The sequence below is a fragment of the Ipomoea triloba genome, chromosome 5, assembly GCF_003576645.1.
Source record: "Ipomoea triloba cultivar NCNSP0323 chromosome 5, ASM357664v1".
Classification (NCBI taxonomy): Eukaryota; Viridiplantae; Streptophyta; class Magnoliopsida; order Solanales; family Convolvulaceae; genus Ipomoea; species Ipomoea triloba.
Genome location: NC_044920.1, coordinates 2,735,140 through 2,759,194, shown reverse-complemented (window position 1 = coordinate 2,759,194; position 24,055 = coordinate 2,735,140). Strand labels below are relative to the sequence as shown.

Here is a 24,055-nt window from a genome sequence, read left to right as displayed (position 1 = left end):
TGGGGGGGGGGGGGGGGGGGGCTAATTATTGTGTTCTATAATCCAGGTTTATATCATATGGCATCCCAATAGCAACAAAAAAGTGGTCATAACTCCACTGATGATGACAGCACCAATTCAATAATACTAAAGTCTTTCTTTTTCAAAAGGTTAAATTTACAACCCTAAAGACTCCACATGTCCCGGTTTAACAAAGCATTTAGAAGGATGTAAATTTTCATGATAACTCAGTTGAACACAGAGGCTAAAATTTCGCTTACTGTGCACAAGAAGCCCCTCACTTTGAGAGGTCGTTACTCTCACACTCCACTGATGAGACTCAATCGATCTCTGATCTTTCTTTTCAAACTTCACCCTTGTGACCAACTGAGTTGTCCATGCATGCAAGCTGAAGTTGTAAGGAAGCTTAAGAAAGATGGATGAAGATAGCACCCATGAATGAGTGCAATTGTTATAACATGGACCAAGGTCTACATCATGGTATAATTTGCCCCATGAGTGGGGTTTGGCCGGTTAACGTGGTAGTACTACGTACGTTGTGCCTGCCTGCCTGGGCTTTTGAAGTTGATACATGCAACAGTGGCAATGTACTATAATGTTTTAGATCAGATCAGATTTAAACATTGATGTGAAATCTGCGGTAGCAATAGTGGCAATTATGGTTTTTTTTTTTTAAGTTTATTTTTTAAAACAATTTCTTACCAACTAGGGTGATTGCGAATCCGAAAACACTTTTGACTATCTATTTAACTATATAAATTTCATAATTATCTTTGCCGGTAATTAGTATCACCTATCATTTTTGACTAGTGGTTAGAAATAAGAATGAATATTTTTTAGATTTTCAAAGTTAGTCACAAACTCAATTTTTGACCGTATGATGGTAAAAAAATTAGAGTTTTTTACTCATGCATTTCAATTAAAAGATTAAACTAAGTTTATATTAATATAATGTATATTTATTCTTTAACATTATCAATTTAGCTTGTGTATTTTCGAATTGGGAGTCTTTCTAATTAATGACTCATTCACTCATTCTATTTATCTATCTACCCACGTTCAAAAAGTGTTTGGTATTTTATAATATAAAAATTAACATAAAAAACGTACACAAAATTAATTAATTAATCATCATTAATTCATTATCATAGCATGTCGTTGAAAATTGTAAGGCTATGTATCTTTAAATGTTCTCTTACTTTTAAAAAAAAATGGCTCTAACTTCTAATGTATCATTACATTTGCAATCCACCACTATTTACTCATCAACGTAACGTCTATATAGTTCCAACACATTTTCAAAATTATTCTCTTTATTTCATCAATATATAAATTAATTTCAAATGTTATGTAAAATGATTTTACAAAATTCAAAAAAAAAAAAAGAAGTAATCATATTATAAGTATGTATTATGTATTACAGTACACACGCACAGAATTATTTGTTTGAAGTAAATATACAAATATACAAAGTATAAATTTTGAATAAAATAAATACTTTTTTGTAATTATTATATAATAATTTTTTAAATTACAATTATAATAATTGAGAAAAGGACAAAGTTGGGTCCACCAATCTTATTACAAAATTACAAGTATGATTACAAATTTTGCAAGATTACAAAAGAAAAAGTTGAGCCGTTTTTATTAAAGAATATATTGTTATGAAACAAAAGGAAAATAGTGGATGTCCAAGTTGTGGTTCGAACCTTGGACCATTCACTTAAAAACTAAAATCTAATCCACTTAGCTATCACGGCTGTTGGTGACAGATTGCAGAACATTTAATAACTAAATGTTGTCTGGAAAGCTAATTCAGGATAGAGTCAAAAGCTATGGGTTAGGGGAATTGAACCCGTGACTTTAGGCTGGCAGCTAAGCTTTTAGGCGTTTGACAAATCCATCCAGACTAGGACAATTATGTGCAATTACTGTAGATATATATATTTGTTTACTCCACTCCTGATAGTATAAATACCCCCTCCACTCTTTGAAAAGATTATCTCAGAAACATCAATGAAAGTGCTTCTTCCTTCTTCTAGTTTCGGTGTTTTCCATTTCAGTTTCTTCATTTCATATTATCACTATCATAGTTATTATTAATATTATTTACAACACGTTATCAGCACGAGTGCTCTACCCAAACCCACAACAATACCTTCCACCACTTTTCCGACGAGCCAAGAAAAAAAAAAATGAAAGAACCACTGCCAACGTTCTCCATGGCTCGTCGTCCACCACCGTCGACGCCGTACTGTCCACGTTGCACACCGCACAGCCACCTGTCGCCGGCTACCTTGGTCACTCGCCGTCGCCTCCCACTGCCGCCGGCGCCATCACCATTTCTGGTATATCTCTTTCTCTCTTCCTTCTCGGTTACGGACAAACAGGTGAAGTTGGAGATGAAAATCACGGCTCACGGGTATGCTTTTACTATTCTTATTATTATTATTAAAATGAAAGGAATAAAGCAAGTGGGGAACCTGGAGATTCTCTACAGTATGCTGTATGCATAATGAAATTGCTGATCTTTCACTTTTTTATTATTATTATTATTATTATTATTATATTATTTATTAATATAATACGTATATCAGCCATGTGCTCATACACCACATTATAATTGATTATTAATGATGTTTGGAATTAGGCCATCCGTGACTAATCCTGTTAACATCAAACTTGATTGTGTCTCCTGGAAGCTAATCCGATTGACAGATTCAAAATTCGCAACTGGTTAAATACATTAATTATGGAGCACGACTGAAAATGATTAGGGAGAATTATATCGGAGATTTTGACCATACTTCGATGAGGTTTGCTTCCTTCATATTTTAAATATGATATAATATTATCAATGCCATATATATGACAATTATGTGCAAATGATTATTCATTGCACTAGTGAAATATTATTAGGAATTGATCATATTTCCTAGAATTATTATTATGGCATGTTTTAGACAAGAATATAGTCCATATATTTGTTTGATGATTAAATTTTGAGAGTATAATTGAATATTGTCACACTTTTTAGATCACCATTTCATATATTATATAATGATGTATATATATGAATATTATGTGACAATTGTTTTTGTCTCAATTTGCTCCATTATGGTTTATAAATATATGCCATATGATTTATCCCATTTGCTATAAATGTTTTGATATGCTTATCAAAATTATGGGATTAATATGCATGCGTATTAGGTATATGCTATCCATAAATATCATATATTGAAAATGGATGTGAACTATGATATTTAATGTGATGCCTAAATTTTAAAGGCTATATATATGCTTGAAAGAAGCATATTAAATGATCAAGTTGATGAGGAAGTTTAAGATGAACAATAAGTCATAATGTTTTTAATTGTCAGTAGTATTATTGGGAGGAGGAACATCTTCATCTAACAAAGCAAGTACTTCCTGTATGTCCTCCGGTGCTAATTCAGGAATATCAGGAAATATAGGAGCTTGTGATGAACTCTCAGGAATAGTAGAAGGAATAGCTGCCGGATCTATATACCTTCTCTTTTTAGAACTATTCCTGTCACATTTGTCTCTGAGTCTTGTTGTTGCCTCAGCCAATTCTATGTTTGGATTCTGTAGAATCGCTTTCTTCTCATCTTCTAGCCCCTTTATTACTCTTTGCAGTTCAGATTGATCTTTGATTTCACCGAATTCCTACACCACAAATTGTGTTAAACCTACTTCAATATATCAAGTTGAAAGAAAATTAGAAATTACCTGGACATTTGCTAATAGCCTGTCCAAACTCACAAGTTTCCGATAAGGCCAGTAGGCAATCCCTACTTCCCTACATTTTTTCTTGAAAGTTGCTCGCCCGACCTGCAATTCTTCTGCAGCTTGATCAGCGGTCAAATAGAAATATTTAGAAAACTTTTCAAAAGTTAGTGTGGTAGTATCACAAAAGGTTCTCCTAGTCCTCTTTCTCCCAATAAATACATTGGCATTTATATTTGCTACATCTACCGCTGTAATGGTATTATCTTCCTCTACCACTACAGTATTGCTTTGGTCTGCAACCACAACATCTGTAACTGCAGTACCTGCATTAAAAGCTATAAGTTAATATCACACTTATAGAATAAGAATTCTAGAAAATGGTTGAACCCTTACCAACTATCTCGTTCAATTCTGGTGGAGCATTCTCAAAATCTCCCACAGAAGTATGATCTGTACTCTGTGCACTATCCCTTAACGGTGATAGGTGAATCTCATCCCAAAAGGAAGAATTATCCTGAGATGAGGAATTAGTAGTATTTGCCATTTGCAAAAAGTACAAAAGAAGTAAACGAGTAATATGTCTAGAACGGTGAATGCTCAGAAGTGAATGTGAGCGATAGAATGTCAAAAGGGAAAAACGGATAATGAATTTATAGCAATGAGCAATCGGTATTAGAATGCTAATACTGTTTGAACCGATTGAGTATTTCAAAGTCTGTTGTCTCGTGATTCCTGTGAAAAGATAACAATTATCGCATTTTTCTGTTTACAACGATTGCGGTTTTCAAACATCTTTAGGGAATACTGATTTGTCAGGGCTAACATTGATTTGGGCTAAATATTGATAAGTCAGACAGTAGTCTCCCTATTTGCATGATTATTTTATGTAGCATGCTTAAATGAAAATTTTCAAATTATATGGGAGTCTAATTTGATATACTACTGTTTATGAAATCTGACACACTGCATATCATGATTATTCCCCNTTATTTGATCCCAACGATGCCAAGTCCCCAAAACTGGTTATACTAGGTTTTTACCGCATTGTCTTATAAGGAGACAATGAAGATAGTGTTGCATCTATGATAAATGAGTATATTATGATATCAGTATTATACCCACGTGAGCTCTAGAAGAGTCACGAGATTATTTACCCCATTAATAGTTGAACATATTTGTTCACAAAATCCCTTTCTATATTTTGGAGATATATTTCATATAAGGGATTTGAAGAATGTTACCTTCAGGGGGAGTATCATTTACTTGAATCATGAATATTATGCCCTGAAGTTTATATTGGGGTTATGGTTGCACTCTTTTTCCCTTAACTAAGTTTTTCCCATTGGGTTTTCTTAGCGTAAGGTTTTTAATGAGGCAACCGGTGCAACACATAATTTAACATATATCATGTACTCTTTTCCTCATTAGGTTTTTCCCACTGGGTTTTTCTAATGAGGTTTTTAACGAGGCATGAGTATAGTCTAGTAATCCTGAAGATTATACACTGAAAGTTTATGACTGGTTATCCCGAAGATTAGACCCTGAAGGTCATGAATGATTTATGGTTGTACTCTTTTTCCTTAGCTAAGTTTTTTCCCACTGGGTTTTCTTAGCGTAAGGTTTTTAATGAGGCAACCAATGCAATACATAATTAGACGTACCATGTACTCTTTTTCCCTCGGCTAGGTTTTTCCCACAGGGTTTTTCTAGCGAGGTTTTTAATGAGGCATGTGTATGATAAGATGATGGCCAATGAAAATGCTGTTAATCAATATGGCATCATCTCAAAAATCTTTAGAAACAAGGAGGAGCACACGAACTTGATCTTCAATGATGTCTTGATCAGGGGGAGCACATATTGTACTCTTTTTCCCTTATCCAAAATTTTTCCCCAATGGGTTTTTCTTTGGTAAGATTTTTAACGAGGCAATATAGTGTTCATCTTTTGGACATCCAAGGGGGAGTGTTATGAAACAAAAGGAAAATAGTGGATGTCCAAGTTGTGGTTCGAACCTTGGACCATTCACTTAAAAACTAAAATCTAATCCACTTAGCTATCACGGCTGTTGGTGACAGATTGCAGAACATTTAATAACTAAATGTTGTCTGGAAAGCTAGTTCAGGATAGAGTCAAAAGCTATGGGTTAGGGGAATTGAACCCGTGACTTTAGGCTGGCAGCTAAGCTTTTAGGCGTTTGACAAATCCATCCAGACTAGGACAATTATGTGCAATTACTGTAGATATATATATTTGTTTACTCCACTCCTGATAGTATAAATACCCCCTCCACTCTTTGAAAAGATTATCTCAGAAACATCAATGAAAGTGCTTCTTCCTTCTTCTAGTTTCGGTGTTTTCCATTTCAGTTTCTTCATTTCATATTATCACTATCATAGTTATTATTAATATTATTTACAACATATATATATATATTATTGTTCAAGTGGCATATATGCAATCCGCGCCCCTTTTAATGGTGTGAATAACTTAAGAATTATGTGGGCTCATACCATATCATCATCAGACATCAAAACCTCTCTAATCAATATATATAATAGGGATGACTTAGTAGAAAATTAATTAATTATATATGTCGAATGTTTTGGACTATGAAATGGAGAATTGAAGATGAGATCAGATGATGTGTTATCCACTCATTCCAAAACACACACATATATAATCTGAATAAGATGCAGCAACCTCACGTATAGATCTGAATCATTTGATGGATGAGCTCAAATCAAATCGTTGAAAATTAATAAAAATTGAAGAAAAAAAAATGTAGTTACACCACCAAATGTTGAACAGATACTTCATTGTAATATAGTCAGTAGTATTCAAAAAAAAAATGTAGTGGCATTTTTGTAATTTTTACACTAAGTATATTTTTGTAGTGTACTAAGTGCTGGTATGTGGTACACTAAGCGCGGGTCTGTGTTACACCACCAAATGTTGGATTGTGGTGCATTAAGTGTTGATATGTGGCGCACACAAGAATGCTTGATGGTGCGTTACTATCAAGCATATCTAAACGCACCAGCATATCATTGAAATGATTAAAATGTCACTGTGTTTTTTTTTTCTCTTTTTATTGATTTCCAGTCGTTAATATGAATTCATCCAATGGTTCATATTTGTCCCCATGTCCTTACCTAGGGAGACTACCACACCAAAATCATACCTCTATATATATGTATATATATAATTTGCACGATTAGGTGGGGACGTGGGGTCAAATCCACACCATCAAATTAATAATTTACACGGCCCAGATTAAACACCAATGCAACCCATATATATATAACCACCACTCTTAACTTTAAAAAACTACCCCACTCTTAAAAAAATTGCTAATAATAAATATATCAAAATAAATAATAACTATTAGATCTAACATAATCAGCAGCCATAATTTGTCCTACGTCCACACCTAAAGATTTATTCTCACCACTCTAATATATTAACCACTCTAAGTAATGTAATATATTTAAATCTATTTTTATTATATTTACTAGAATTTAATTTATAATTAACTTGACATGATTTATTTGTTTTGACTCACCAAACATTATAGGAAAAGTCTTATATAAGCCTCCTAAGTGAAGCGCAAGTGTGACACACCCCTAATTGGAGAAAACTGCAATTGATTATATATGCTACCTATCCAAAAAGTTACTATTAATTTGATATTGGTTAAACCTCAATGTGTACATTTTTCAAAGATGGCCAGATTGCACTAACATATAAGAAAATAGTGTTGACTAAGCTTTCACACTAAACTCATTTTTTTTAATAGTCATGGTTATCACAAAGATTAGAGCACCAAAGATTAGAAGATTTGACATCTTTTTAAAAATAAAAATAAAAAATAAAAGACAATATGATTGTATCAATGGTGGTTACGACTTACAAAAATTGTCAATAGCTAAATTATATTTTAAAAATTAAAAATAAAATTAAAAAATAAGTTATACACTTAAAATTCATGCAAGTATAAGAAGTCCATGTGTTTGTCACATTAGCAGTAACCTCTTGAACAGTTAACATCCAATCGTTATATCGTGCACCACGGTGCACATAGCAATGTGCACCCTGATCCAAAATGACGTCGTTTCGATGTTAGTGGACGTGGACGCGAATGAGTCCAGAGAATTCATTATCTATAATACACATAATCATTATCTAGAATACACAGAACGTTTGCCTAAAATACACAGAATGTTAGCCCTGAATACACAGAACTCATCCTCCTAACATTCGAATGCACAAACACATCACAACATGTGTTAATAACATGAATACACAGAATATTGACACAAAATACACAGAACTCATCCTCCTAAACATTCGAATGCACAAACACATCACAACATGTGTTACTAACATGAATACACCGAACGGTTGCCTAGAATACATAGAATGATTGCCTGGAATACACAGAGCGATTACCTAGAATACACAGAATATTAACATAAATGCACAAACCGACCGAAACGGGAAACGTGATTTCCAAAAAAAAAAAGACAATTAATTTACAATGCTCAAAACGACGTCGTTTACGTACGTGGTGCACATTGCTGTGTGCACCGTGGTGCACGGTATAATTTGCCGTTAACATCTAGGCTCAATTGTATAGAGGTTGAAACTTGTTTGTTGCACTTCTTTCTATTTTCAGCCAAGCTCGTTAGTGTGATTTACCTCTTTTGTGTGGTTTACAAGCTATTACAGGCAGCAAAGTCTATCTAGTGTATATACCCTATAGTAGTGGGACTAGTGGCTACAATTTCCCTTGTCGCGAAGAAAAAAAAATGTTTGATAGAATTTCTTTTACGATTAAGAGTCAAAACTCAATTCCACTATTTATTGGATTTTGGGGACTGATTTCACACTCTTCTTTTCATATATTGATGGGCATTAATGCATTATAATTGGGGGTAGAATGAATGCTAGAAACCAATTCAAACAGTGTATTTTGGGTGGTTGTATGGTCTTGTTGACTTGGTACAATAATATATATGAACATTCATTCCAGTGGGAAAATCTTGAAGAAGTGATGCTCAACACTGACTTGTCTTCCTGACTTTGTGGCAGCCAATTAATGCCTAAAGCTTAGACGTTAAAGCAACTCAAACCAAACCATTAAAACAATCATTTATTAGGTACCCATATTTGGTTGGGGTTGCAAATTTGTCATTTCAGGTTGAGTTTTACTTTTGTGGTATTTGTTTGTTCCAACTCATTTTGGTTGGTATAAGATGTTTTTAAAAGGTGTTTAAGCTTGACAAGTTTCAATAGGATAATGGACTTGAACCAACCCATATAAATTATCATGATCCAATTCAGATGCCCTAGTTCAGTCCAAAAATATTATAGTTTAATTTCAGGTCTTGAATGAACAATCATAGACAATTCGACTGGCACGGACAAGTTATAAGTATACTAGTAATGCAGTAACAAATTGAAGAGATGAAGTTTTAAACCTCATCATTATAATCTTATTATAGCAAAATTTATTGTTGTAAAATATAAAGCATTCAAACAAAGCCTTGTTCAAGACCAACATATTTGTTAAACCAACACTAGAACAAGATTGAATTTTGAGTTGAACAACATGGTTGTATGAGAAATACAGCCCAAAACAAGACCACCTTGGACCTAGGTGGAATGTATTGTCTGGTCTCCTGGCAGGTTTAACTTTTGGGCCTTGCCATATAGCTCTAAAACCCATTTACATTTCTCTAAGTAAGCCCATCTTTGAGCATTTCAAGATGATTTTCTTGCAATAGTTAAATCACTGGGTGATTTTTTATTATTTTTTTATTTTGTGAAAATGACCGTGCCTAGCACAATGAACGTTATCTAATTCTTCTCGAGGAAGCCTCGCTAGCATCTGCCGAGGAGTGTCAGAAGATTCTCTGGAAGCTCAGTCACAATAGTTATACCCCACTCCATGATTTGGCCCAAGTTTGTCAAGTAGTTAGCGCATTTGTTTCCTTCTCTCAACACATGGGAGAACCGGATAAAATTAAACACTTTGCCAGATGTTTACAATCGCGGATCAATCCAATTGCCCTGTCATCAGGGGTATCTCTGCCCTACATGATTTTGACAACGGCATCCGAGTCCATATCAATGTTCGCTTATTCACACAAAGAGCCCAACTCAAACACAAACCCCAATGTTTGTAACAAGAATCAAACCCCCACTCTACCGCTGAAAACAAGTCTTAGACTTCTCATCCATTAGACCAATGCTCTAAATGCAATTTTAAATCATTTAATGATCGAGAAGTCTAATGATCCTTAAAATGTGTTTCTATGTTAATCGCATTAGATGAGAGAAAAATGAGGTAAAAGTTGGTTAAAATGGCATTTTGTCCCCCAACTTTTTCCTATTTCATACAGTAGAAGAAGCACTTGCAGCCTCTTTCTCTTTCTTTCACTCATATCAAAGGATGTGTTCATGAACCTGTTTGCAGATGAGAAGGGGACATAGTAACAGCCGCCAACCATTATTTAGTGGCCAACAGCCGTACTTGATACCTGAAATGTTTTAAGGATTAAACTATGTATAATAATTGAGAATTAACATGTTCTCTCACTCATGCAGCCTACAAAGTAGAATTGAGTGAAAAAAACCAAAAAGAAGTGGCTTTGATGTTGACCTAAAAACTATTTACCATTACATATTTAAAAATAACACACCATCTGCTTCTTAGCACATGTATTTTAGGGCAACTCGGGCAATTTCTTATCTTTTACATGACACCGTCCCATAAGAGCTTTTTTTTTTTTTACGAGTAATATATTAAGTTTCACAGCTAAAGCTGGACTAATCATAAGCTCCTAGAACCTCTGCCCAAGAGTCATTGGATGAGGTAAATCGTGAGCAACCCAAGAAGCCTCCTAATCAGTTCCTGTCATTGACTCTGTGCACAAGAGATTTATCTCCACACTTCCCTATCGTTGACTCTGCTCACAAGGAATTCATCTCCACACTTCCGCCAACTTGAAGAGCCCAAGGGTCCAAACTCTAACCTAGGAAGCCTAGCTCCAAAATGTTTGTGGGAGTCAAACCACCACCCTGCTAATAAAATGCTGCCTTTAAGTCAGGTAGTCGACCACTTAAACTAACCTCACGGTGACTAATTCTAGGGTGGTCTGCTTCTCAACTTTCATCCTCAACCAGACCCCATGAATCCCTCCACGGGGTGTCTAGAACCCTAGTCCTCTTGTGCGTCGAGTGACCAAATTAACAAGAACCCTTAGCTCAAATGTTACCCTTACACGGGATGTGACTCGTTCAACTTCATCGAGTGTTTTAAATCAGAAAAAGTTCCAAGAGCTTACAAGAATGTTAGGTCAGCCGCATGATTTCTAGCCTTGAAAAAGAAAAAGTATATCGACATGTAAAGATAGTTTAAATCTAACCCATCTAGATCTCGCCTTAAATTATATTCACTAAAATAGTCCCAAGGAGGTTGTGTCTTTGGAACTGAGATGATGATGTTTGTCATAATTGCCACATGAGGGGAAGGAGGGGCAGTGCACTATAACAAATAATAAGAATTAAATTAAGTACTAATAGGCAAATTATATCTGATTACCTTTAGAGCCCAGCATGCGCCAAGATGATGATTAGGTCTTCCATTCCATTCTGATCATCCCAAAGAAAGGCTCTTTTAAGGCACTGCATTGCCCAATTTGTGAATGAAACTGTTGGCCATAAAGGAGACACCTAAAAGAATTTGTGTTTTAATTAAAGCATCTCGGTCCCATTCAGCCTCACTATATAACAACATATGACCCTTTTTCCAGATGATTATAAAGCTTGGATCTTGAGTTTGATATTCATTATATGAAAAACCAAGAGAGGCAAAAGTGCAAAAACGTACTTTAGCTGAAAGGGTTTGAGAAAATGACAGGACCTGGCTCGTCGTGCGGGGCGTGCAAGTTCTTGAGAAGAAGGTGCTCCAGTGGGTGCGTGTTTGCGCCTTACTTCTGTTATGACCAGGCGGCTAGCAACTTTGCGGCTGTTCACAAGGTGTTCGGTGCCAGCAACGTCTCGAAGATGTTGCTACACCTCCCGGTGGACTGCCGAGGTGAAGCTGCCATAGCAATATCGTACGAGGCCATAGCTCGGATGCAGAATCCCAAATATGGCTGCGTTGCTCAGATCCTTACGCTGCAACAGCAGGTTTCAATTCCCTAACCATGATTCTTCTTGAAAAAAAAAAAACAAAATTCCGTTTTTCCTTTTTAAATCAAATTCAAAAGACGCATTTATATATACTTTAGCTACTTACCTTGCAGGTGGAGAACCTCAAGCAAGAGATCGAGAATTTTGAGAAGCAGATGCCTCGTCCTGCCTGTGAGGTCCCCGAACAAAACACGATAGATGAGATACAGTTCTCTTCCAAGTACAAGAACACGAGCATTAACAATTATATGAATCAAAACAGTGAACAGTCATACCTGGAAGATATGTCTGTGAAGCCCTTCGATAGACAAACAACTATGCAGCACCCCCCAACAATGACCAGATGGGAGGACGAAATTATCCTCCCATCCTACGATACAGACATCTATGATCTCCTCGATGGAATGGAGCAGAACATTTATCTGCAACATCTACTTATGAACAGTGGCAGCATTTATCACTAAGGAAAGTCACAGGTAGAAACCATGTTCTTTTCCTCGGTGTGTATCCTAACCCTGCCAAGTTATCATCAACCATGCAGAAAATTGAGTTTTTCACGAGCCGCTGTTTATATGTAACTAAAACTCTCAAAGAATGTCACAAATAACAGCACAGGAGTTTTCCATTCAGCAAAATCACATTTGCAGCTCTGAACTTCACTAGAGAATATATGAAGGATATAAAAATCCATATTGAGTGTACATAATAGATCAAGTATGGAATACTAAGAAAAACTTGCAGGCTTAAAAGAAAAGCCCACCCTGTGTAAGTAATTTCAAAGATCCAAATTTGATGCCTCGTTTTTGAAGCAGAAAGTATTTTGAGAATTACATCAGTGATGAAATGGAAATAAACTTCTATTCAAAATTTATGTGATTTACATCGAAAAGGGAAAACTAAGCAACACAACTTCTTCCATCTCATACTTTAGAACTGTGCTCTTCCTTCTCTCTTTTGATTTGATTTGATAAGCGTTTCGGAACAGGAAATAAAGAAAAAATATGCCTCTTTAGTCCACCAAAGATCTGCACATTTGAATCAAACAGCAGAAATTTAGTACTGAATCATAGTGAAGTTTAAACAATGGTTGAATGTAGACTCGAGAGTTGAGACTAGAGAGTTACCTCATGAGCACCATTCTCTGGCATTTTGGAACATACGCAACCAAGGACTGGGCCCTTTCTTATCAACATCCCAGTGCTTCGGATACCATGGGAACTGCCACATCAAGAAGCAGCGTTCAGGGTGAGGCATCATAGCAAGGTGCCTCCCATCGGGAGAACAAATTGCAGCCACACCGAGGGGTGAACCATTCAGATTGAACGGATAAACTTCTGTTGGTTTACCGTCATCATCACAATATCTCACTGGGGCCAAGTTCGAATCAAGAACCTGATTTAAAATACTACCGTCGGGGAAATAAGCTCTTCCTTCACCATGCGCTGCCCAGACACCTAGAGTACTACCCTCCATCCCTTTGAACATTATGGCTGGTGATTCTTGTATTGCGACACTTGTAAAGCGACATTCAAACCGTCCAGACTCATTGTGTGTGAACCTTGGCTGTGATGGGTCTCCTCCTTTACCAAGAACACCTCCAACCTGTGGCCCCGGTATCCAACCTAAAAGAGCCATAAGTTGGCAACCATTGCAAACCCCAAGACTGAAAGTGTCTGGACGATTATAGAATTCTTGAAATTGATTTAATAGAGGTTGATTAAAGCGTATTGAAGCTGCCCAACCTTTTGCAGAATCAAGCACATCAGCATAACTAAAACCTCCAACAAACACAATCCCGCGAAATTCATGCAATGATACGAGTCCATTCAGAAGGTCTGACATTGCAACATCCCACGGTTCAAATCCTGCAGCATAGAAAGCTGCAGACATCTCTCTGTCTCCGTTGCTACCTTCCTCTCGAATTACAGCAACCTTAGGTTTTAACGTCGCAGTCATATATTTCCCATTGGTGAAATCTGGTTTGAAGGATAAATTCCATGAAGGTTCACGCCGATTCTTCAAACCTTCTTTTTCTAGCTCCACACAAGAGGCTAACCTTTGGAACTTTTCCAGTTCAAAACTGGTATCTTCCCAGATGTCACGCAGTAGAGAAGTTTTGTCATTCAAATAAGAAACACCATCAATTTTCAGGTCTACCATTGGAGAAGCAGTAACTTGTCCAATGACTTGAGCAGTAACACCACCACTGTGGAGCTTTGCCAAGACCACCTCCAAGTTCTCCCAGCTAACCTCAAGGATAAGGCCAAGCTCTTCTGCATAAAGTGTTTGGAATACACTACTATCTTCTGACGTCAAATTCAATGAAACACCACAATTCCCAGCAAAAGCCATTTCAAGGATGCCAACAAGAAGTCCTCCATCACTGATATCATGACCAGCAGAAATAAGATCACCAGAGAGGAGATTCTGAACCTCATTGAAAACTGTTTTAAGGTAAGAAACATCTTCAAGATCAGGACACTCATACCCAATTTGACCAAAAACCTGAGCAAGAGCAGATCCACCAAGACGCTTCTTTCCCTTTGCCAAGTCAATGTAGAGCAGTATACCATCATCTCCAAGCTTCAAGTCTGGTGTAACTGTTTTTGTTATGTCAGGACAAGTTACATAGGTACTGATGACTAAGTTTCCAGGAGCCTTCACAACTTCCCCTGAAGCATAGGCAGCCATTGAAAGACTATCCTTCCCACCATCAATTGCAATGCCAAGTTCAATCATAGCTTCTGAAAGAGCATTGGCAGCATCATACATGGCAGCTCCTTCCCCATCTAGCTTTGCAGCATACATCCAATTCCCACTAGCTTTCACATCTGAAAGGGATGTAACTTTTGCCCATACAAGATTTGTGAGTGCTTCCCCAACAGCTAGTCTTGCCATTGCTTTTGGATCCAAAAGACCTTTAATCGGTTGTTCTCCAATTGCACAAGCACCTCCAGTAAAGTCGGTGTAAGTTTGAGCAATAACAGCAACATCAGAAAGTGTTATTTGCAAGGGACCCACGGTTTGCTGCTGTGCCACTAGACCAGTAACACACCTATCAACTTTAGTGGTCAAGAACCTTTTTGAACCGACAGAAGGAAGCCTCAATACCCTCTTCAAAGTTTCCATAACTGTTGTCCCAGGAGCAATATCAAGAGGCTCTAGCACATTATTCACATGATGAAGTTCAAAGGTTTTTTGAGGCATATCCCCAAGAACTTTCTCAAGCTCAAGATCCACAGCTGGTGGAGGAGGAGGAAGTCCGTCAGATTTGCATCTTTCAACAGCTAAGCCATCCACCAAAGTAATGCGCCCCTCACCATTAATTGTTCCAATAACAGCCATCGGTAGCCTTTCCCTCTTACAAATTGCCTGTAGAAGACTGCCACTTTCAGGTTTGACCAATATTGCATCTTGCTCTTGATATTCAGCTCCCCAAATCTCAAGGACGGACATAGTGTGGTCACCAACTACAACTGCCCTTATATCAATCTCAGCACCCTGAGGATGTATGATTTCCTTGACAACATTGCAGTTTCCACCGGCACCCTGATCATGAATGCTGACAATTGGGTTATTCTGTCCCATTTCTACACAGGCACGAACAACACGATACAACTTCTGTGCCATCTCTGCATCTCCACGCTGTACAGCATTGAAATCAAGCTCAGCATCATTTTGGCCACTAACCATGCTTGATGCTGCCCCGCCTCCCATTCCTATGCGATATGCTGGGCCTCCAATCTTAACAACTAACATTCCAATCTCAGGCTCACCCTTTGATATATGGTTGTGATCAATTTGCCCAATACCTGCACTAAACATGATTGGTTTCAACCATTCCCTCCTTTCACCACTTGGGAGTCTCATTCCAAAGGTCCTCGTATAACCCTGAATCAAGGGCTCACCAAATTTATTCCCATAGTCAGATGCTCCATTGCTGGAATCAATGAGGATCTGCAATGGTGAAGCCAAGTTTGCTGGGTATTGGAATGAAGGATCTTCCCATGGAGCATATGACCCTTCAATATTAAGATTGCCAACACAATATCCAGCTGTAGATGCAACAACGAAAGAACCCCTTCCAGTAGCATGTGTATCCCTGATGCGGCCTCCTGCACCGGTCTCTGCTCCAGGATATGGAGCTACAGCACATGGGAAATTGTGTGTTTCAGCGGTAAATAAGATATCAAGATCATGAGCACTAGTTTGCAAGGGGCATGAAGAACCAGGATGAATAGGTCGCAAATGCTTGACTAAAAATCCCTTGATAGCACTGGAGTTGTCCTTAAATCCAATAACAGAATTGTTTGGATTTGCCGCTAAAGTGCTTTTAACAATTTGCATAAGAGTTCTATTTACAGGCTGACCATCTACTACTAGTTTCCCAGTGAAGAACCAATGCCTGCTATGTTCACTATTAGACTGTGCAATATCAAACAACTCAACATTTGTTGGGTTCCGTTTAATGTCATCCCTGAAGAGCTTAGTGTAATATTGTAAATCTTGTTCATCAAAGGCCAAACCCATTTTCTCATTTATTTCTTCCAATGCTTTGCGGCCCCTCTCCATGACTGGTATGAAGCGAACCTCCTCTGGAATGACACTTGTCTCAAAAGAAGTAAGCTTCTCAGGGTAAGCACACTCAGTCATTCGATCATGCAGCATAGCAGCAAACTCATTGATTTGACTATCAAGCAACGGACCACTTCCAGGCTCAAGAAATAACAGGTATCTCCTCGAACGTTCCATTCTAGTAATCTCTGTCAACCCACAAGCTTGGCAAACTGAAACTGCATTGGCAGACCAAGCTGTAGTGAAAGACAAGCGTGGGCCAACTTCCACAATAACTGCATCTAAATTTTTGGTCTTATCAATATGTAGAAAACTTTCAGTCCCCAAATTCTCAGGCTCATATGTCTCTCCCAAAACCCACTTAAGCACAGCATGCTTCTCACTTGGAAGATCAGAATTCAAACCAATATTGAAGCACTGCTCAGTTTTCAAGCCAATTATTTGATGTGAGATTTTTGTTTGAACCAACTTGAGAAGTTCTGCAGTTGCACTATCTTGAAGCAACGGGACACGATAAAAATGAACAACACTTTCTGCAGGCTGTTGAACCTTGCTTGCCTCCTCACCTAGTAATGTGTTTACATTCCCAGAAACTACTGCTTTGACCTTTGCAGAAAGATCTGATCGTACTCCGGCATTTTTATTAGTAAACTTGAGAGGACCTTGCTTTGGAGTTACACCCCAAAGCAGGTTCTGCCTAACTGAATGCCTTGATAAAGCTATTTTCTGTCTATTTGAGCCCTGCAATTAATTAGCCAAAACCAAAATTAAACAATTATCCAATTAATAATTGACCCTCACAAATTCAAGATCCAAAATAAAAATAAGAAAGCATACCAACAAAAATTCTTTTGCTGCAACATTCCAAGCAGTGGCCTCCATGGCGTCTACCTAAAATAAACAGTCAAAATGAATGAATTTTAGCTTCACATATCAAGCTGTGCCAACTATACCTCTAACACAACAACCATTAACTTCATTAAGAAACTACCTCAATTACCACTTACCAGGCAACATTCTAAGGTTCAAAAAACCAAAACTGCCCAAATTCCTAAACATCTATCCATGGTTAATCTATATGCTGCAGCCCCAGTGAACTTAAAAGAAAATAACTATTACAAATTCATTCCCTTTTTCATTATTATTTGCAAGTCAGTCCACAAAGTCAACCAAATTTTTGCATCATGACAATAAAGAGCTAGGCTGCTAGGGGTTTACCAATCATCATGAACTTAAGATTTGACCATTTTCTTCCCCACCAGAACAATAAGAAGCAGGAAATTAGATAAAAACAACAACAATTGAAAGATATAAAGAATCATGCAACCGATAATCTTTCGAAAATACTGTAGCTTTAGCTAGGCCGGGATAAAAATAAAGCACAACCGGTTTGCAGCCATATAAAAAGATGGAGGGGAGGAAGATATACCTTCGATTGAAAAGAAGAGAGCAACAAAGATTCGAATGGTACGAGGAACTGCTAAACGTTAGAACCCAAGGCTTGAAAACATGGCGAGACCCAAATGTTGAAAGAAGCCACTGTTACTAATACACTAGCAAAAACCCTACTAATACACTAGCATTCAATGTGATACTGCCAAAGGAGAATATATACAATGCACCATTGCACCGTTGAGAATCTCATTTTAAAAATAAAAATAACAACGGTTTGGTTCACTGGAAAAGAAAATATTTGATGATGAATGAAATTAAAATTAAAAAAAATTCAAAAAATAGATTTTATTGTTTGGTGGATTGAAAATAAATTATTTAGGAATATGAATTTCATTGTTTTATTAGGTTTGAAATGGTAAGTAATATATACTATAAATAAAAACAAAATCCTTCCAAACACTTCTATACTATTACTGGACGTTTGGTTGGAGGGAATTTGAATTCTATTCCTACCTAATTTCAAAGGCAACTAAATTCCTTAGTTTGGTTTGAGGGAATTGTGATTTCAAGGAATTGTAATTACCTCATTTTCATGGAATTAGAATTCCATGCTCCTTGGGATTTTAATTCCATGGATTTTAGGAATAAAAAAAGATAGCCCTAAGACAAAATTACCCCTCCCTTTTTTAACCTAAAATTAATGCCCAAACTTCCCTTCTAGATGATAGAGTGTATTATTCTTCGACTATTGTCAACAGAGAACGCTGCTCCTAAGCAATAATCATTCTAGACCAACCTTAATCAAGTATGTTTTTTCAAAACTCTCAAGTATTTAAATTTGATGTGTATATAGCATATTTGCCTACATTTTGAAGAACAAAATTTTGAATTTAATATGTTATATTTTTTGGGTGTTTGAATATGCAAATGTGTCCAAGAGATACTTGTCATATAAGATGATTAATAATAATAATAATAATAATAATAATAATAACAACAACAATGGCCATTTTGGACTTTGTACTACTTATTCACTTTCAATTCCCATGTATACCAAACATTTGAATTTAAACTCCACTTTATTCCCACATTATTCTTTTCTCATGAAATTACAATTCTTTTCCCACATAATTCATTCCCTCAACCAAACGCCCTATTAAGGTGTGGGTAATATCGTAAAAATTATGATAATACAATTCATATTCGTACTACAATTGTATATTAAAATATGGTAATACAATTTCTAATACAATATAATATTTTCTATTTTCTTATTCGTAATAGAATTTTAGATTAAAATTACTAATTGTAATAATACAGTATATATATACTTCCCTGCAACATAATCTACACTATTAATAAAAAAAAAATCCTTCATTTTAACTTATTGCCCAAAACACTCATATACTATTAAGGTTTGCATAATACTGTAAAAATTATGATAATACAATTTCTATTCGTACTACAATTGTATATTAAAATATGGTAATACAATTCCTAGTACAATATATTCTTTTATACTTTCATAATCGTAATACACTTTTATATTAAAATTACTAAGTAATAATACAGTATATATACTTCCTTGCAACATAATCTATACTACTATTAAGGTTTGCATAATCTATAGTCTATAGCATTAATAAAAACAAAATCCTCCATTTTAACTTCCCGCCCAAAACAGTCTTATACTTTGCTTAATATTATAAAATAGTGTAATACAATTCCCAATAGAATATATTGTTTCCTACTTTCCTATTCGTACTACAATTCTACATTCAAATTCCTATTCTAATATTGTAAAATAGTGTTAGCAGCCAAGGATGCCCTCAACCATGGTGGCTGAGGCCTCGATTTCTTCCAGTCACGGTTCCAGAGCAAGATCAAATCACGGTTGTAGTTGAGAATCCAATTGAGGTATGTGTCACAAATGAAGCTCAAGTTGAAGAGCCAGTTGAGATGTTAGTCACATATAGAGTCACAATCACACATAAGGATGTCGTAGCTGAAGTTGAGGAACAAATCATGATTCCTAATGTGACTAATGCTCATAATATTTCAATTTCAGTTACAGTTCCAGTTGAAGTAATATGTGAAGGGGCAGTTATTGCTCAGGATGAGACTCTGGTGAAAACTAACTTGGATGAAAATCAACATGGAAACCCAACAGACATGCCAGCTGCAACACAATCACATGAAATGGATGTTATTGAAAATCTTCCAAACACTTTGGAAAATACTAATGAAAATTTGTTTGAAAATTTTATTGATGCACAGGTGATTGATGAAGAACACTTGCAAAACTTTGAATCTGATGAGAAAGAAGCAAGCTTGAAATCAACCAAGAGAAGGAAAGTTATCATGTCCGAATCTTCTGATTCAAGTAAAGATGATGATGAAGATGAAGAGATGATCATGCCAACTAAAGAAGAGGGAATGCAACTAATCACAGTTCCCATTCACCATAAAGAAATGGAATTAGCCACGCAACTAAAGTAGATGAAGAAGAATCTGACGAAGAATATGGTTGAAGATGATGAAAACTTGCTGAGCAATTTGTTTATGACTTAATTCCAGCAATGGTCCTCCGACTATGTTGATTTTCCAAAATTAGTCCCCGACTTTTAATTTGGACAATTTAGGTCCATTGACTTTCAAATTCTTTCCAATGTTGGTCATTTCGTCAAATTTTGGTTAAGTTGAGGTCAAATAAAGGGGTAAAATTTTCTGTTCACATGTTTAGTTTATTATTACTAGTATTTCTCATGTCTTATACGCTGTATATATGAATATAATCTCAGTTGAAGTCTCAATCGAAGTCATATAATCTCAGTCGAAAACAAAAGTCATTACAAACTTTCTATAACTTAATGAAAATTAGCGTGAACAATTAAACATATTTTGTTTTTTTTTTTTTCCTTTTATGACAACTTGTATAATATATAATTTTCTAATCTTATAACAATTTAGCACAATATATATATATATATATATATATATATATATATATATATATATATATATATATATATATATATATATATATATAAACAAAAGTGGCATTTTCTCACTCATTTTAGAAAAAAGATTAGCTTGAAATTTGAAATAAGATTACAATACTTAACAAAATTAAATTAGTGAATACTTTGAATCCGATATGTGTGTGTATATAAAAGTGACATTCTCTCACTCATTTTAGAAAAAAGATTAGTTTGAAATTTGAAATAAGATTACAATACTTAACAAAATTAAATCAGTGAATACTTTGAATCCGATATGTGTGTGTATATAAAAGTGACATTTTCTCACTCATTTTAGAAAAAAAATTAGTTTGAAATTTGAAATAAGATTACAATACTTTACAAAATTAAATCAGTAAATACTTTGAATTCGATATGTTTGTGTGTGTGTGCATATATATATATATATATATATATATATATATATATATATATATATATATATATATATATGCCATGTTGGAAGAAAGAGAGGCAATTGATAGAAGATGAAAATTGCTCCTACAAATATGGAGTTTTTCGCAGAAAGTGGGGCCAATAATAAATGCTAGTTGCTTGGCCAGCTGCATTTTTTTCTTTTTTTTTTCTTTTTTTTTTTTAATTCTGGCCGCAACGACCAACTTTTTTTTTCAAATGTTGTTAATTAAATATTTACTAAGTAAAATTACTTTAAAATAGTAAATATTTATAATTATAAATTTGTTTTAATTTTAATATGTTTAATTTAAATATAATACAAATAATAATTATAATTATAATTTTTATAATTATAATAAATAAAGAAATAATGAAAATAGTGTTAAAACGGTGGGTCCACAAAAAAAAACTTAAAATTAATGCGAATAAAGATTTTTGTGATTGATTGAAATAGTAGATGATGAGGTGGATTTTGGGACACACAAAAAATTATTATTAAAAAAAAAAAAAAAAAAAAAAAAAACCTCAACTACTGAGGAAAGCCCTAGTAATAATATGGTTGTCACTATTGCGACTAGGCACACCGTGGTCAATAGCAACCCAAGAAGTGTCATGACGACCCCAACCAGCCCTCATCTTTCAACCCCAGTTGTTATATCGTGGACCATGGTCGACCGTTTCTTTAAGTGAAGAAACGGTTGCCGTCAAGTCTTAACGAAGCTCCGTAAGTGAAACTACAGTTCATCTCAAATAATACTACCTCACATTTGTTTTTACATTATTAAATGAAACTGTAGTTATATAGAAATGAAATTGTTATTGTGTTGAAAGAAAATTGTAGTGTATATCAAATTAAACTAAATAATAGTTTCACATATTTGAGTGTATATTTTCCAATGAAACTGTAGTTATATTGAAATTATATTGTAGTTGTGTTAAAAGGAAATTGCAGTGTATTATAAAAGAAAATATAGTTGTGGTGAAAGGAAACCGAATAACGGTTTCACATATTTGAGTGTATAATGTCGAATGAAACTGTACTTAGATTGAAAAAAACTATAGTTGTGTTGAAAGGGAACTGCAGCGTATATAAAATGAAACCGAATATGTTATACACACATAGTTAACGGTGCAAAACGAAGTCATTTCTGTCGTTTCTTTTCATTAATCAAAACGACATTATTTTAATTTATGAACTATCATGCATTGTGGATCGGGGTCCACCCTAAAATTTGTGTTTCAACCCCTTGCACTTCCGCAAATTATGCCGTGGATCCAGGTCCACCTTGCAAGGTGGACCTAGGTCCAATACGAAGCCGTTTCACTATATATATATTTTTAAAAAAATAAAATTACTAAACATATAACCCTGAAATGTGTGAATTGGAGGTTTCAAATTGTGAATATGGAGTATAGAATTTGTGATTGTAGAGTTATGAATGTGTGAATCTGTAGTAGAGTTAACAGAGTTCTAGCAGCCCTGAAATGTGTGAATGTGGAGGTTTCAAATTGTGAATATGGAGTATAGAATTTGTGAATGTAGAGTTATGAATGTGTGAATCTGTAGTAGAGTTAACAGAATTCTAGCAACTTGTAGCCATGTAATGTGTGAATGTGGAGTTTCCAAGTTGTGAATATGGAGTATAGGACTTGTGAATATAGAGTTTTGAATGTGGGAATGCATAACAGTGGTAATATAGTTACTAAACATATAACCATGTAATGTGTGAATGTGGAGTTTTCAAATTGTGAATGTGGAATATAGGGTTTGTGAATGTAGAGTTTGTGTTCTGTTGCGATGAGGAGCCATTAACGGTGTTAAACTTTTTTTTTAATTGTGAAACGACGTCGTATTGGACCCAGCGGTCCACGGCATAACTACTGTTGCACTTCACCCACAAACAATTCCACCCAACCTAATTCTTCAGCCCCAACCCAATAGGCCCATACACGGCCTCATCAATATTTAACTTTTGCATAGAGTGGTGATAGTATTGTTAAAATATTCATTAATATTCTATTATGAACCATCATCATATGTAATAAAATTACTCAAATTGTGATAAATGATTGTGATCCTAGTTGGACCTAAATTTTGATTTGGAAAATCCTAATCCCTCCATTTGGTTTTTTGGTATTATATTGGGCTTGTTTGATTATCAGCGGTTAGCGGTTAGCGGTAGCAGATTGTGTTAACGGTTGTCAAATAGCGGACTGTATTAGCGGGTTTGACTAACGGAATGTATTAGCGGTTTGTAAAAAGATGTTTGGTAAAATTAACTGTTTAGATTAGCGGTTAACATGAAAAATGACCAAAAGGATATACATATAATAATACTCCGTAACAATAATAATAATAATAATAATAATAATAAAACAAAAAAGAAACAAAAAAATATAATAAAAAAACTGAAAAGATGTAGGATGAAAATGATCCCACATCGCAAACTTAGAAAAAAAAAAGGGGGCATTGAGCTCCCTTATAAAAGGGAGCTCAACGCCCCTTAAAAGTCTCCTCTTGCCCATCCCACATCGGATGGCCAAGAGAAGAGAAGCATGAGGCTTCTTTATTAAAGATAAAGATGCCTCGGGCTTCTAAATAACCTTTTTTTTTAAATTATTATTAAGGGAGGGTGTTTTGGGGAAGAATTAAATCTTCCCAAAACGCCAACCTCAAACGTTGCTAATAGCAGCG

General features: G+C 35.4%; 3 protein-coding genes and 1 long non-coding RNA gene across 4 annotated transcripts; 1 reads left to right on the top strand and 3 right to left on the bottom strand.

The window, feature by feature from the left end:
- Positions 1 to 3,372: 3,372 nt before the first annotated feature.
- LOC116019662 (protein RKD1-like) lies at positions 3,373 to 4,297 on the bottom strand. Its single transcript, XM_031259949.1, has 3 exons — positions 4,147 to 4,297; positions 3,754 to 4,076; positions 3,373 to 3,690 (listed from the first exon to the last, which is right to left on the bottom strand). Exons 1-3 carry the CDS (start codon positions 4,295 to 4,297, stop codon positions 3,373 to 3,375), a joined length of 792 nt encoding a protein of 263 aa, XP_031115809.1.
- Positions 4,298 to 10,059: 5,762 nt separating this feature from the next.
- LOC116018929 lies at positions 10,060 to 11,765 on the bottom strand. Its single transcript, XR_004098632.1, has 3 exons — positions 11,649 to 11,765; positions 11,361 to 11,491; positions 10,060 to 10,296 (listed from the first exon to the last, which is right to left on the bottom strand). It is a non-coding gene; the product is annotated as an uncharacterized LOC116018929 (long non-coding RNA).
- On the top strand, positions 11,510 to 12,575 carry LOC116018928 (LOB domain-containing protein 33-like). Its single transcript, XM_031258976.1, has 2 exons — positions 11,510 to 11,950; positions 12,067 to 12,575. Exons 1-2 carry the CDS (start codon positions 11,672 to 11,674, stop codon positions 12,415 to 12,417), a joined length of 630 nt encoding a protein of 209 aa, XP_031114836.1. The 5' UTR covers positions 11,510 to 11,671; the 3' UTR covers positions 12,418 to 12,575.
- A 97-nt stretch (positions 12,576 to 12,672) lies between these two features.
- Positions 12,673 to 18,101, bottom strand: LOC116018927 (probable phosphoribosylformylglycinamidine synthase, chloroplastic/mitochondrial). Its single transcript, XM_031258975.1, has 4 exons — positions 17,958 to 18,101; positions 17,366 to 17,419; positions 13,078 to 17,269; positions 12,673 to 12,978 (listed from the first exon to the last, which is right to left on the bottom strand). Exons 2-3 carry the CDS (start codon positions 17,408 to 17,410, stop codon positions 13,079 to 13,081), a joined length of 4,236 nt encoding a protein of 1,411 aa, XP_031114835.1. The 5' UTR covers positions 17,411 to 17,419; positions 17,958 to 18,101; the 3' UTR covers positions 12,673 to 12,978; position 13,078.
- Positions 18,102 to 24,055: the final 5,954 nt, after the last annotated feature.

Coding starts and splice junctions, on each gene's coding strand:
- LOC116018927 (XM_031258975.1), bottom strand. CDS start 17,410: ATGGAGGCCACTGCTTGGAATGTTGCAGCAAAAGAATTTTTGTTG. Junction 17,270..17,365: donor CAGCAAAAGAATTTTTGTTG/GTATGCTTTCTT, acceptor AATTAATTGCAG/GGCTCAAATAGACAGAAAAT.
- LOC116019662 (XM_031259949.1), bottom strand. CDS start 4,297: ATGGCAAATACTACTAATTCCTCATCTCAGGATAATTCTTCCTTTTGG. Junction 4,077..4,146: donor AGAATTGAACGAGATAGTTG/GTAAGGGTTCAA, acceptor CTTTTAATGCAG/GTACTGCAGTTACAGATGTT. Junction 3,691..3,753: donor GGCTATTAGCAAATGTCCAG/GTAATTTCTAAT, acceptor TTTGTGGTGTAG/GAATTCGGTGAAATCAAAGA.
- LOC116018928 (XM_031258976.1), top strand. CDS start 11,672: ATGACAGGACCTGGCTCGTCGTGCGGGGCGTGCAAGTTCTTGAGAAGA. Junction 11,951..12,066: donor TCCTTACGCTGCAACAGCAG/GTTTCAATTCCC, acceptor CTTACCTTGCAG/GTGGAGAACCTCAAGCAAGA.